The following is a 14,459-nucleotide window of genomic DNA, read 5'->3' on the forward strand; positions in this document are numbered from 1 at the left end:
TAAATTTTTTATTTTATTTTTTTGGCACCCTCAGATTAGAGATTTTCTTACAAATGCTTCATCAATGGTAATCTTATTTGTACAGCTTTCAGATGATGTATGAATCTCAGTTTCGATAAATTGACCCTTGGTTTTGGGGTCCTGGGTAACATGCATTGTCTAATTAAACAACAACACTTCTTGCAAACATTACATTTTTGTTTTACACACAAAATAAAACCATCAAGCCACGGCAAACCTTGCTTGATAGAGCCTACACTGCTTGAATCTTCTCACTCATTTGTTGTTCACATAATTTAGGACGCCACAATCATCAATTACTAGCAGTCTTGAGTCTTAAAAATACGTGCATCCGAAATCTCTTAATAATGATTCTGTAACTGTGTCAGGCAGTCTCTTTCACAACTGTGCCAATCAAAGCAGATGCTCTTTTTAAATCTGTTAATGTATTAACTGTGGTTCACACTGGAGGGGTCTGTCTCTCAGAGAGGGTATCCACACTCATTCATGTCGTCCGTAAAACAACGACAAGATTTAGTCTGTGTCACAATCTCCCAAATAAGTTCATACTTAACATGTGTAGTAGATTATATATGTAATTGTTGTTTGATTTGATAAATCACCTGAAAACAGATTTGTAGGAAGATGTTCTAGAATGAAGCATCATGGGATGGGGGCAGTGACGGTCATGATTGACAAGCACCTCGGCCAATCAGAGCTCTGATGCTGTGCCAGCGCCGTCTGGCTAGTGACCGGAAACTATGTTTTAAGGAGAAAATAAGTGAGCATTAAATGAAGAATCACCCTGACTATATTTGAAAGACGTGTTATAGATCTTATTGTGAGCAGTCTGCATATGTTAAGAAATGTAAATAAGCAAATAAGTAAACATTTGCGGTTTAGTTCTGTGCGGATAGACACATAATCACCTCAACAGTGTAAATACATGTACATAATTATAAATAACATAAATATAAATACAACATCAAAACTCTTCCAAAAATGAAAGATGTATATTAAAAATATATGTTTTATGATCAGGTACATGTGTTTATTGTTGTTTTGTTTGTTTGTTTTGTCTTTTGACGTTTTAAATAATTTGTTAAAGGTTTGTTAGTTTACATTTACATTAAATAATAGTCGACTAACCGTTAGTTGACCAGAAAAGTCACAGAAAAAAATAAATAAATCTGTCATTTTTGGTCATATAGATAAGAGTCATGCATTTTTTTATATACGTATATTTACGTGCATTCACAACAACAAAACATTGTGCTTTTGTAAAATAATGAAAGCACAAAGGATGCGCTTTCTGCCGTCTGGGAACTTGAGTGCAAAACTTTGTGCATACTTTCCTTACAGATATGAAAACATCTACAAAGAGCCAAGTGATTCAAATGAACCAATTTAAACAGAAAAGAAATATTCTCAGGTCACGTAATCTGTATAAAACAAGCATATACAGTTGCATCTGCGGAGATAAGTGAGTTCTTGTACAGCAAATGTGATGCTATGCTATGTTGATTCATGTTTTATTACATTTTCTCGCTTTGCATTTTTGTCTGCAAACTCTTTTTGGTTCGAATGCACACAAAATCTGTTGGACAGCTCTACTTTTAGACATGTCGTCATTGCCAGTTTGTGTAATGTTGCTTGAACACAGCAGTGGAGATTGATTCCTGAATGATTCAGTGTTTTTTAATAAATCAGTTGATCAACTGGATGAGCCCCAAAATGTGCTCTATAGTCTTATATAGTGCATTATTTGAGGAGCCAGCCAGTGGAATCTGAAAACATATTAATATAGAGTATTGTGAATGACCGTATAGACGATATAGTTATAGTTGAAACCATGTAACCTGAAGAATAAATCACAAAAAAGGTCCACATGTACGAAATACATTTGCACAGAGGTGAAATCATATTGAACTTACACACACACACACACAAAACATACCACAAGAGACTGAGAGCACTGATCTTAATTCTAATTTTATTTAAACATAATGAATCTTATATGACATTTACCAAATCACAATGCAAATATATTGACAGTTTACAATGCCCAGAGCTTGATGTATCATTACTATTAGCAATAATTACAGTAGATTTAACATTTAAAATGTGCAATACAGTTGACTCTGCTCATCCACACCAGTGATGAAGGCCTGTTACAGATGTGTTTATGTGACAGTGGGTGACTAATGAAAGCCCTGAACTCTTCTATTCTCTATCTATAATACACAATAAACTTAGTCCATTTACACTAGCTATTGGATTTATTTCCCTGCAACCAATTTCATTAAAATGGGGTCAATGAGCGGTTCTCTTTTGACCACCAGGGCCCGTGTACAATGTATTTGGCACCACCATGAGTGATTTCATCATTGTTATAATGCATTCATATGTGAACTAGTACTTGAGAAGCAATATGTGCTGTTAAATATGCCATGAGTGAGTATTAATGAACGCAGTTACCAGAGAAACTAGTCAAATTGTGCAAAACCGTTCAGTGACCGCAACACAACAGCATTGCGGTCACATATTTCAGTCCTTCGGATCTTTATTTGAATAAAATAAACACACTCCTTTACATGTTACAAAGTTAAAATAATCAAATTTTATCAACCCTTCAGAATTTCAAATGCCACGTTCAGAAAATGTTTTCGCACTGCATGTGGCTATTTTTACATCTGTGCATTGTGTTGGTGAACTTAGCCTTAATCCAACACATTAACGTCTATATAAATAAACCCTGTGTCTTGTAAGTTCTAGTGTTGGATGAAAAGTTGGACTTATTTACCCATTTATACACAGTTTTCTGCGACCTCACCCACATTTATCTGATTTATCTTTCATCTGCACAATAAAGCTGTGAAAATGAGCAAACGAATGATTGTCCTAAAGCACATGGACCAAAAGCAACAGATTTGTGTCTCATTTTCTGTCAGGAGAAGTCTCATTTCTGCATATGATCAGCTTTGTTTAGCTTTATAAGACCTGGAGCACGAAACCAGTCATAAGTAGCACAGGTATATATGTATCTATAACCAACAATACATTGTATTTTTCTTTTATGCCAAAAATCATTAGGATATTTAGTACAGATCATGTTCCATGAAGATATATCCTACCATAAATACATCAAAATGTAATTTTTAAATAGTAATATGCATTGCTAAGAACTTCATTTGGACAACTTTAAAGGCCATTTTTTAAATATTTATTTATTTATATGCACCTTCAGATTTTCAGATAGTTTTATCTCAGCCAAATTGACATGATATGCCATGCATTGATAGAAAGCTTATTGATTCAGCTTTAGATGATGTATGAATCTCAGTAATAAAAAATAAAAAAACCTTATGACTGGTTTTCTGGTCCAAGGTCACATAGCATTACAGAAGATAATTTGGCAGTTTAGGAGAATTTCACACTTTAACTAATTAATCTATAATAATAATATATGACTAATTGTACAAATCTGATGTTCCTCTGGCACGAAGACCTTCTCATACTCTGTTGTCATCCTGGTTCTGAATTAGAGTCTGTGTAGCATGTTTAGCTGTGGTTAAGCCACACAAACCTTTAGCTTCCACCTGACATGTAAATACATGGTGCCCTGCTGATATTTACAATGCCTTTGGTCGTACAGAAACGTATGTACAAGCACAGCCAGTAAAGCCGACGACACATGAGCAAAGCTGCCTCCAAACCTCTGCTCAGCGTCTTACTGAACCCACTGCCCACAAGCCTCAGGTCCCTCTTACACACAAGAACCATAACTATAACTCAACGGATCGCTATATTAGCGTCCACATCAATGCCTGACGACATTTTGTCTATTATAAGAACGCAAGGCAGATCTTCGTCTGTCACTTTCAATTTTCATGCTCATTAAAGTCAAGTGGATTTTGATTGGAATCGAATGATTATATGATATGATTATAGTTGTTGTTATAGATATTGTGCTTGGTGTGAACTTCCAGCAAGTCTTTGGGATTGCTTTGTTGTTTTGGTCACCTGTTACAGTACATTGCTGCTAGGTGGAAACTACAGCAGGTGGAGCTCATTTAGTTCAGATAAATCTTTCTAATATGGAGAACTTTGAGTATTTGAGCATGTTTGGTTTTTCTCTGCTGCTCTGTTCCAATCTCTAGTGAACTCCACATATACTTCAGTGTTTAAGTGTACACCAGAGTATGCATACAGTGAGAGTGGTGTACATTTAACCTCCAGCATGGTGCAAGCATTGCCAGATTGCTCAGGTGGCAATCCTCCAATGTTCTCCGAAGTTTTCATACTTTGGGTGTAAGGTGACATCCGAACCATTGGATCGTTATAAGTTATTCAATTGTAATGGTACACATAGGTGGTACACATTAGTTTTAGACTTGTTTGCATGCAGTGATACTCTAATAAGCACGGGCAATACATAGCACCACGAATACTGGGTAAAATAGTCCATTTATTTTCCAGCATTGAATGAGATGTAGTAAAAATATGTGATTTCAATGGTGGCATAATGTTGCTGACTCTCTTTAGGATCAGGCTTTGTGTCAGGAATGCATCACGCTGTCGAGGACGGCATATCACTAGATTTTAGAACAGAGCATATGATTACAGCTAATTGTTTTAGAAAATGAATACTGCATTAAAATATATTACAAAATATTACTCACATATCCATTGGCAAGGTGACCTTTTACAGTAGATTGCATTCATGATTATTTTCTGAATTATTACAGTATTTCGTAATAGTTCACCCAAAAGTTCTGTCAGTAATTACTCATTCCTCATGTAGTCTCAAACCCATAAGACCTTTGTCCATCTTCAAAACACACATTAAGATATTATTGATGAAATCCGAGAGCTTTCTGACCCTCCATAGAAAGCAAAGCAAGTGCCATGAGTTCATCGTTAAAATAGTCCATGTGACATCAGTGGATCAACTGTACTGTTACAAAGCTACTAGAATACGTTTTGTGCACAAATGAATAAATAAATAATGGCTTTAATCAACAATTTCTTCTCTTCCTTGCCAGTCTTTCATGCACATTCATTACAGTAGCACGATGACAAGAGGGTAAGTAATTAATGACTCATTTTGAGTGAACTAACCAATTAAGGAGTAAAGGATTGTTGAATGTGCAAAATTAGGTTTGCAGACCCGGCGATCAGTTTTAGGGAGAGTTTAGGGTATGTTTACACGACAAAGATTGCTTTTCAGAAGATTTCCTGTAATATGCATGCCAGGCCAGTAGTTGGCGATGTCAGTTTAAGAAACTTGTGCAAGCCTATAGACTGAACACTGAATAATGCACACGCTCATGATGTCACCAGGGTTGCCAGATGTACGATAATTATCGTATTTGTACGATACTTTTGACGTTTTGTACAATGTATGATCAGTCAGTAATTAAATAAATCAATTAATTTGACTAATTTGAACTTTGCGTCAGTGTGTCATAAACAGAACGAGGCATCAGTTTACTGTCGGGGATGTGTCGTGTCGCGTCATGTCTCAACGCATCCAGAGTAGCGTCACTGATTATAATGGGTTATATAGTATTTTGTTGATTTTTGGGTTAGGGTTTGGTGTAAGGTACCGCTAGTTATTTATCCAGTGTGGTAATTTGCAGGTCATGTCCAAAAGTTGTTGATTTGGAAAAGTAGCTATATACTTTACATTTGACTCGTTTACGATAATCCCCCAACCCAAATATGATTATTTTGAGCTTCTGGTACGATACTTGGACATTTCCATTCTGGCAACATTGGATGTCATATTTTTCTACAATTTGAATTTTTACAGTTTACATGGAGACAACAATGGTATTGTTTCCAAAAACATACACTTTGAAACACTTTTTTCCAAATATGTTTTCAAACCCAAATGCATCATTTTTTTTTAATTTTTAGTTGATAACAGTGTCATGTAAAAACCAACTTGGGGGGCATTCACACAGAGGGCCCTATTTTAACGATCTGAAACGCAAGTGTCAAAGCGCGAAGTGCAAGTAAGTTTGTGGGCGGGTCTCAGCGCTGTTGCTATTTTCCCGGCGGGATAAATGGCTCTTGCGCCCGGCGCAAATCTAAAATGGGTTGGTCTGAAGTAGCTTCATTATTCATAGGTGTGGTTTGGGCGTAACGTGAAATAAACCAATCAGAGCGTCATCCAACATTCCCTTTAAAAGCAGGTGCGCAAGTTCCATTATGGATTGCTATTATTATGGCGTATTTACCAGGCGCACGCCAGGAGCGGTTCACAGCCGAGGAGACTGATGTTCTTGTAAGAGCAGTGAAAGACAGAGAAGTTGTGTTGTATGGGGATGGGAGAATAATTAGCCTGAATAATTTGTAAGCTAGATTTATGCCTATTTTTTTCACATCTTCGTGTCACACCACAATGATTTCCGTCATCTCATGTGTTAATATTTTTTTAGTGTAACAATTTATGATTTGCAAAAATAACTGTTGCATCTGTGTAGATTACATGAGCAAAGTGTATGCGCGTTGTGCATGCTATACATTATGGTCAAGCATGCGCCCTTAAAATAGCAGAATGAACAACTCGCAACGCGCCACTGACTTTAGACTAGGTTTTTTCTGGTCAGTGGCGCAATTGTTTAATGGAACAGCAAAATAGCACCAGGGATTGTTTGCGCCGGAACACGCCTCCTTTTTTGCGCTGAACCGCCCAGGGAGCGCAAGTTCATTCACTAGTTTAGCGACGTGCTTCTGTGGAGGGAAAAGCGCGCTTTGCGCGGGTGCAAAATAGGAATGACACATGCGTCGGTGTACAAAGTCAATTGCGCTGGGTGCAAGATAGGGCCCAGAATGCGTCTTTGCATTTAAAAGCACTAGAATGGTTTGAAATAAAAATAAATAAATAACTAAAACAGCACAAAACGCAAGGTTCCTGAGACACGCTTTTGAGATGCGATGTAATAAGGATTTTTATTTTATTTTAAGAAACAGGTTCTGATAAGAAATTATCATGCCAACTTGCTACTGTACACAAAAGCTCATAACGCTTGCTCCGCCTCCGGGTGCTTCTGATTGGTCCACTGTTTTGGAACTGACATTGACGAACAGTGCTGTGTGTAAAAACTGAAAAACTTTTTACTTGACACTTACTTGATACTTTAAGCGTAATGGTCATACATGAAGCAAGCGTAATGGTCATACATGACTGTTTAGCATGTGTTTACATAGAAACACGATAGAAAAATAGCACATTGGAATGGTAAAATGCATTCTGTGTGAACGGCCCCTTAGTTTTGCCTTTTTACCTATAAATTGTGTCTACCAGCCAGTTTTCACTTTTACATGTTCGTCTTATTTAAAGAGTTTTGTGGCTTTCAGTCCATGGCTCTTATGAGTAGATTGCATTTATGTGCTATGTGTAGTCCTAAAAACCTATTAAAAACACACACTTTACAATATTTTGCTACTGGGAAAATATGATGCTCTCAGATGTCCTTCTCCTAATACCACCAGCCACTGACTAGCCACAGAACGTAGCATGGCTCATTACACCGACACTAACTAATGGCTATCGGACATAGGTTTTTCTTTAAGGACAATTCATTTGTCCATCTACAACTTCCTGTGTCAATAAAGCATGTCAACACAGGAAAGAAAACCATGTAGTCAAGCCATTTTATAGGGTCTTTGAAGTATTTAAGTGTAGATAAGTCTTCATTTATGATATGTTCTCTCAAATGTTAACTGTACTATAGTAATAGCGGTTAAAGGGAAAGGAGCAAGCCAAAATAAACCATATTAGCTCCAGAGGAGGTGAAGTACAACTAGACTCTAAAATCCTTTATCTGCACAAGATTGGTGCAAACATCAGAGCATGATGTGATCTCCAACAATTTAGTCCATTCAAGCCCAAATATACTACACCTTTGAGAGACCTTTGACCTCAGACAGCGACAGCAAGGTAAGAGCAGCGGTCCAGGCCTGAGGCAGTGACCGTGATGAGACAAGTTAGTAAAAGCGACGAGCGACTGATACACAGGTGAGCGATTGCTGGTGGCTTGTGGGAGTCAGCAGTTGCAGCTCTTTTCTCGCTCCGCCTCCTCCTCGGCGGGGTACAGAACTTTAGGGGTGAGGCCACTCTTGACCCCGTCCCATCCGTCGCGAGTGGAGATCTCGCCCATCTTCATCAGCTCATAGATGTCCCGTGTGAGCAGCTCGAAAGCACGCTCCACGTTGCTGTTGCACTTGGCCGAAGTCTCCACGTAGCGGATGCCGAGTTCGGCCGCCAGCTGCTCGGCCTCGTCCCGAGTCACCTTGCGGTCGCGGTTCAGGTCGCTCTTGTGGCCGATTAGGATGTAGACCATGTGATGAGGCAGGATGTGCTCTCTGACCTCTCGGTGCCACTCCCGCACGTGATCGAAGGTCTTCCTGTTCGTCAGGTCGAAGACTAAGAGGCCGCCCACAGAGTTGCGATAGTACGAAGTAGTGATGGACCTGACGGGATGAAGAAGATGAGAAATGTTAAAGACTCTTAGAATTAAATGCAGCAAATCATGGCCAGAGATTCTTTAAGAGGTCATCAGATGCAAAATTCACTTTTACATGTTGTTTCAACATAAATCTGTGTTGGCAGTGTGTGTACACAGACACCCTATATTAAAAAAAATTCACCCAGTGCTTTTTTATTTTTTAATCCCCATGAATAATATCCCCTTTCTTACATCAAGCCATTCTCAGATTGTTGGCTTTTTATTTATCATTTAGATGCCCAGAGACATTTGTAAATATCAGAGGAAGTGAGTATAGGCTAAGGTTATTTTGTGTGTGTGTGTGTGTGTGTGTGTGTGTGTGTGTGTGTGTGTGTGTGTGTGTGTGTGTGTGTGTGTGTGTGTGTGTGTGTCGCCAAATCGCCCTTTCCTAATAATGTTCTAGTCAGCAAGTTTCATGATGAATGTGGCTAAAGTTTACAGTCTCATGTCACATGGAAGAGAGGGGCGGGGTGAGCAGAGCTCATTAGCATTTAAAGGAACACGCACCTAAACGGCTAACAGTGAACAGAGCTGTTTTTGACAGGGTAAAAAGGTTGTTGTTTTACACTACCATTGAGAAATTTTAATCAAAGTATGTGACCGATTTTGCATTAAGACTTAAAGACCCAACTTGTGGAAAATGGGCATCTGATGACCCCTTTAAATGCATATAACTGTACAGAAATATTTGGGGTTCCATATAGGGTTGCAAAAAGGTGGAAAATTTCTGGAACTTTCCAAATGTTTTGCTAGTTCCATACAAGTTCAGCAGCATTTGTTGCTTAATGTTTCAATAATTTCAACACTTTTCTTGAAAAAACGCAGCACATTTCAAGGTTGCAGTGAAGCACTTGTTTTATTTTTGGAGGATTTTGAAGCAGAAATGTTCAACCCGATCTAAATTAACAAGGTAGTGAATTTGTACAATCTACGAAATGTATGATTGAGATCGTACAAATTCATACGAATTTGCAAAAACGCAGAACAGTTTGAAATAAATGCCATTAGAAAGTACTATTCCTGTTATTATTGAACCCATAATATTCTATTTTGTTCCTTTACTCCTGAAACAAGAAACACCTGCTGAATGTATTCACTGTATAATACATACAACTTCTGGATACCTTTTGGACATTTCAGTATATCTTAATTATTAGATAGATTTTGCCAGATCGAAAAAATTACATTCAAGTATGAAAAATCTAGTCATATATAAGATCAAGCTGCAAAATTGCATTTAAAAGAATAAACAACCTTGGAAAAAGTGCATAATAAAGACACACAAATCTATCAGGAGGGCAATATTAAACCGTCTTCAGGAGGGTACTGTGACTAGAAATGAATGCATTCCTTATTTCTTTGAATATTTCACTGTGTGACAAAAGCACTAGCACACATTCAAGCAATGTGTCCATCGATGCTATGGGGCCTATACATTTTGCATCTGCAGCGGTGTGTTTTGTCAGAAATACAGGCTCCATAAACCTAGAATCCGTCTTTACTGAAATTAATTTTAATCACACATTTAATCCCAATAGATAACATAATAATAATAATGTGTGTCCAATTTCCCTGTGCATACAGCATTCTATCATATGTGGAAATCAGACGGTTCAGTGTGTGTCTGATCATTCAGATTATAAAAACAGCAAAGGCTTTTCCGCTGCTTGATTTCATGACCCGTTCTTTAAAGCATCGAGGATGGATGTTTGTGCTTCCCCTCAGGCAGGCAGTGCTTCGAAATATAGGGCAAACAGATCAGAGACAGCAGGATCTGAGCCCAGTGACAGTAATAAAGCAAACATATGCTCATCACAGAGTCCAAACAGGTGATGCTGGAACAAATCAATGAGATGCGCCCCTTTAACTCATTCAGAAACAGTCCTGGGCCTGTCAACCCTATTACACAGCACCCAGCAGGTAAATGATGGATCAAATTCTCGTTTAAAGGGATGCATTCTGATATAACGGGATAGATATACGTGCTCTGCACAATATTACACAACCAATGGCATCGCAAAATGTTATGAAATCATATGGTGATGCACACATTCTGTTTATAGCACTATGCATGGAGACATATGACCAACACAAGTCTGACCTGAATCTCTCCTGTCCGGCTGTGTCCCATAGCTGTAGCTTGATTTTAACCCCGGGCTCGATGTCTAGAGAGCGGGCGTAGAAGTCCACGCCGACCGTGGGGTCCGCGACGTCGCTGTAGACGCCATCCGTGAACCTCTTGAGCAGAGATGATTTGCCCACCGTCGAGTCCCCCAGTAAAATGATCCTGAACTGGTATTGCCATAAAGCATCCATGGCATGGCGAGTGCAGAGCTGCAGCCACGGGCTCAGAGACAAAGCGGTGTTTACATTGAGTGTGTGGAGCGGAGGAGGATGGGGGGGCTGAGGTGATGTGCTGCAGTCACGTGACGCCCATCGCATCCCACTCCTTCTGAATAATGTGTCACTACGGTAAAGGGAGTGAAGCACTTTCATGTGATCTCTGGAGAAAGCGAAACATGTTTCTCAGAATTGCATGTCGTTATATCAAGCTGTTGCCATCACATGTTATACGAACAGGCCTAGTGTGTTTATGTAATATGAATAAATATTTATAAAGCTATAAGCCACGAGAAACGGTGAACTACGAGGGTTTTATTAGCTATAGTAAACAGTGCGTGACGCGGAGTAATGAGGGTAAAGTCGCTTGTATAAAACAACAATGCTAAAAAAAAACGAATTTAATAATTAATAGCATGTTTACTAATAATCGGAGTGAGCAATTCATCCTCCAATATATATATATATATATATATATATATATATATATATATATATATATATATATATATATATATATATATATTTTTTTTTTTTTTTTTTTTTTTTTTTTCAATAAAACATTAAGCCTTGTTTGGTTATTATTATTATTATTATCCTGCTTCTGCTGGGCAATAAATAAATAAATAATAAGTCTTATTGTGTTATTGTAATTGTGTGGGTGTTTTTTTTTTTTTTTTTTTTTTTTTTGGTAAATACTATTCATTGACAGCTAACCAAGACTGCTATAATAATCAAAAATGTTTGAACGCCAAACACTTGTTAAAATTAATAATATTAATAAACAGTGGCATTATATTATGCACTCAAACTGGCATTTAAAGGGTTATAATCCTACAATCCAAATTAATATATCAGCGAAGGTTATAATATATATATATATATATATATATATATATATATATATATATGTATGCGTGACGTGGCTAGGTTCGTGTCTCGCATTGTAACTGTTGTTGGTAACATAATGCAAATGGCAAGAGCCAAATATCAGACCAGACTGTGCAGCCGAGGTATGAATGTGTTTCTGAGTGTTTTGCGGTTTCTGGAGATTATGTTGGCTCGGTCCGAGCGGAGACTGATCTGGCTTTGTCCATGGTGCTGAAGTACACGTGACGTCATCGGGGCTGTCGGTGCCGTAATGTATAACAATCCTCAAATCCGGAATATGCTTATAAATACCATGTAATGTTAAAAAGGAGATAAAGCGCTTAATGGGTTTATCTTAATCAGCTGACCAGTATCCCACTAATCCTGATCACAGAATTTTCCAGCTATTCGTGTATGGCATAATCTGTGGACAGATGGAATTAGCCATTGCATAATTAAGTTTTTTTTTTTTTTTTTTTTTTTTTTTTTTTTTACTGTGTAATTTATTGGAGCTAACGGTTATAATTTCCAGCGAATGTTTAAAAGCAAGTCAGTTAGAATACGAGTTTAACAACATCAGCGTGATCATTACTTTATCATTTCAACGTATGTACAAAAGTGTTTATTACAGATATATTGCGCATTGAACAAAAATAATTTTCTGTTGAATAAATACAAGAAAGTCATCAGACACCATCAAATATACATCCGATATGTTGGAAAAATCCCACAACTACATTCTACAAACTACATATCCCATCAATCGTTGCGACCCAGTCATCTCATTTAACCAATCAGCGATGAGCCCGTTGACCAATCAGCGTTCCGTTTCGCTGTATAAAACCACGCGTCACATTGTCTTCTTCCTCCTTCGGCCCGCTCTCTCAGAGGATAGAGGTGAGTTTAACACAATCCTGAAACAGCTAAGCTTGTGAGACCTGTTTTAGGAGCTAGTTTCCATCACCAGTTTGTTTTAGTGTTTCCCCACTAGTTAATTGGTGAGTTACAGGCGATCAGCGCAGGATGTATGTTTATGGAGTTTAGATTTTAGATATTAAAAAAATATAAACGGAACTTCCAAACATTTCTGGGATCTGATGCGTTGTCTTGGTTTTGTGACCGAATGCAACGTTGCTCAGTTTCCAAAAGATATTATCAGTCTTGTTTGCACTTATTTGTTCAACCGGTCAAGCTTCCTTTTGTATGTAAGCCCAGAAATAAGCTCGATGTATCAAGGAATTAAACACGCTATTGCTAGTTTGAGATGCGTCTACATGAGGCTTGTTTCTGTAACGCTGTTTCTACTGTGAAGTCTCCTGATATCCGGTGTTTTTCTGCTCCAGGTGTCTGTCGGGATGAGTCTCGGGTCACCACGTGGTTCCCCGCATCTCTACTGCAGAGGTAACGTTACCGATCCACTTTAAGCTATGTAACGTTACAGAGAACGGACACATTTGGGCTGAAACTTGGGCTTATGGGCGCTCTTTAGAGCCTAACGAAAGTTTGACCCATGCCCATATAGAAGTGCTCGTGTCGTGTAAGTCGTGGCCCTGATCGAAGTCGTTCCCGTTCCTCTCTAACGGGTCCGGTCAAACAGGAGCCAAGAGTAACCCTTTCACCGACGGTCGCTGTACAGTTCACCTGTAGCTGTCCCAGCAACATTCAGGGAAAGGACAACTAGCTCGTCTTTAAGTAGCCCTGTCTGAAGCTAACTGTTCCTCTTTGCAGGTCGGGTGATCCAATATGAGCTGACTAAATACATCCCATCATGAAAATACTGCTTGAGGTGGTCCGAGGGACCCTGTAAGAGGTTGGTATCAGTTTAAGGTTTGTTGTTCCAGTGCTGGCTGTGATGACAAACTTGCCCTCTCTGAGAGCAGCTCTATTATGAGACTCATAAACGCTCCTGAGCCACACTTCACTTATTCGTGGTGTTTCCTTGTATCTTTGGCTCTAATGTTTTGTGTCGTCCTCAGGTGAGAAGACTTCTGTCGCATGAGTTCAGCATCTGAAGTGTGACGCGTTTCCTGAGACTCTGTTCATCAATGGGCAGACCGTGACGGGCTGGGGTCTGTGGTGCCCCTCCCGACCGCTGGCGGGGTCTGTGGTCCCTCTCCCGACCGCTGGGGTCTGTGGTCCCCCTCCCGACCGCTGGCGGGGTCTTTCATGGTGACTTCTGTCTGAAGTCTTTCTCCTACAGGTGCTGATGGCTGTAGGACTGGAGGTAGTGCAGGTATGTTGCTGTCAGCTTTTAACAAAAGTACAGAGATTTCTGATCTAGGATGAGTATTTTATTGGTGACTGCTGGATGAAACCTGCGGATATGGGACTGAGATCAGTGCTCTTCAGTTTGAGTTGTCTCTGTGCTGTCTTATGAGTTATGGTAACTCTTTCTCTGTATCTTCAGCAGCTCCTGTCCAGCGAGTGGAAGTTCTGAGCGGTGCAAGAGAAACCTGATCCTAAAGTGTGGCTGGGTCTTTCATATCTGCTGTTATCTGTTGGATCAGCTCTGTAAAATAAAGATGTTGACCACATGCTACTGAAGTTTACTTTTTTTTACTCTAAAAAAAATTGTTTATTCTTTGGGTTTAATGGGAACTGTTGACTTCAATACAGTTGGTGACTTTATTAAAAAAAAACTTAAACTGTCAGTTTAAAACTAATGGAAAATTCCAACATTAAAAGTAGAAATCACAACCCATTATTTCCAGGATTTGTGACCTGGTCAAA

The 14,459-nt window shown here is 38.8% G+C and overlaps 1 protein-coding gene, 1 long non-coding RNA gene and 4 other non-coding genes across 7 annotated transcripts; 4 read left to right on the forward strand and 2 right to left on the reverse strand.

Moving 5' to 3' along the window:
- Positions 1–297: 297 nt before the first annotated feature.
- On the reverse strand, positions 298–434 carry LOC113120330 (U11 spliceosomal RNA). The gene has a single exon (XR_003294603.1). It is a non-coding gene; the product is annotated as a U11 spliceosomal RNA (small nuclear RNA).
- Positions 435–6,842: 6,408 nt separating this feature from the next.
- Positions 6,843–10,973, reverse strand: LOC113119072 (ras-related protein Rab-39B). Its single transcript, XM_026288261.1, has 2 exons — positions 10,621–10,973; positions 6,843–8,484 (listed from the first exon to the last, which is right to left on the reverse strand). Exons 1-2 carry the CDS (start codon positions 10,959–10,961, stop codon positions 8,058–8,060), a joined length of 768 nt encoding a protein of 255 aa, XP_026144046.1. The 5' UTR covers positions 10,962–10,973; the 3' UTR covers positions 6,843–8,057.
- Positions 10,974–12,540: 1,567 nt separating this feature from the next.
- Positions 12,541–14,268, forward strand: LOC113119074 (uncharacterized). 2 transcript variants are annotated; one of them, XR_003294413.1, is made up of 5 exons: positions 12,541–12,626; positions 13,073–13,130; positions 13,458–13,539; positions 13,706–13,962; positions 14,140–14,268. It is a non-coding gene; the product is annotated as an uncharacterized LOC113119074 (long non-coding RNA). The 2 variants fall into 2 exon arrangements; XR_003294412.1 differs by having other exon boundaries at positions 14,137–14,263.
- Positions 13,273–13,408, forward strand: LOC113120319 (small nucleolar RNA SNORA16B/SNORA16A family). The gene has a single exon (XR_003294593.1). It is a non-coding gene; the product is annotated as a small nucleolar RNA SNORA16B/SNORA16A family (small nucleolar RNA).
- On the forward strand, positions 13,572–13,645 carry LOC113120318 (small nucleolar RNA SNORD103/SNORD85). The gene has a single exon (XR_003294592.1). It is a non-coding gene; the product is annotated as a small nucleolar RNA SNORD103/SNORD85 (small nucleolar RNA).
- LOC113120333 (small nucleolar RNA SNORD99) lies at positions 14,001–14,070 on the forward strand. Its single transcript, XR_003294606.1, has one exon. It is a non-coding gene; the product is annotated as a small nucleolar RNA SNORD99 (small nucleolar RNA).
- Positions 14,269–14,459: the final 191 nt, after the last annotated feature.

The sequence above is a fragment of the Carassius auratus genome, chromosome 19 (genome assembly GCF_003368295.1).
Source record: "Carassius auratus strain Wakin chromosome 19, ASM336829v1, whole genome shotgun sequence".
NCBI classification, from domain to species: Eukaryota; Metazoa; Chordata; class Actinopteri; order Cypriniformes; family Cyprinidae; genus Carassius; species Carassius auratus.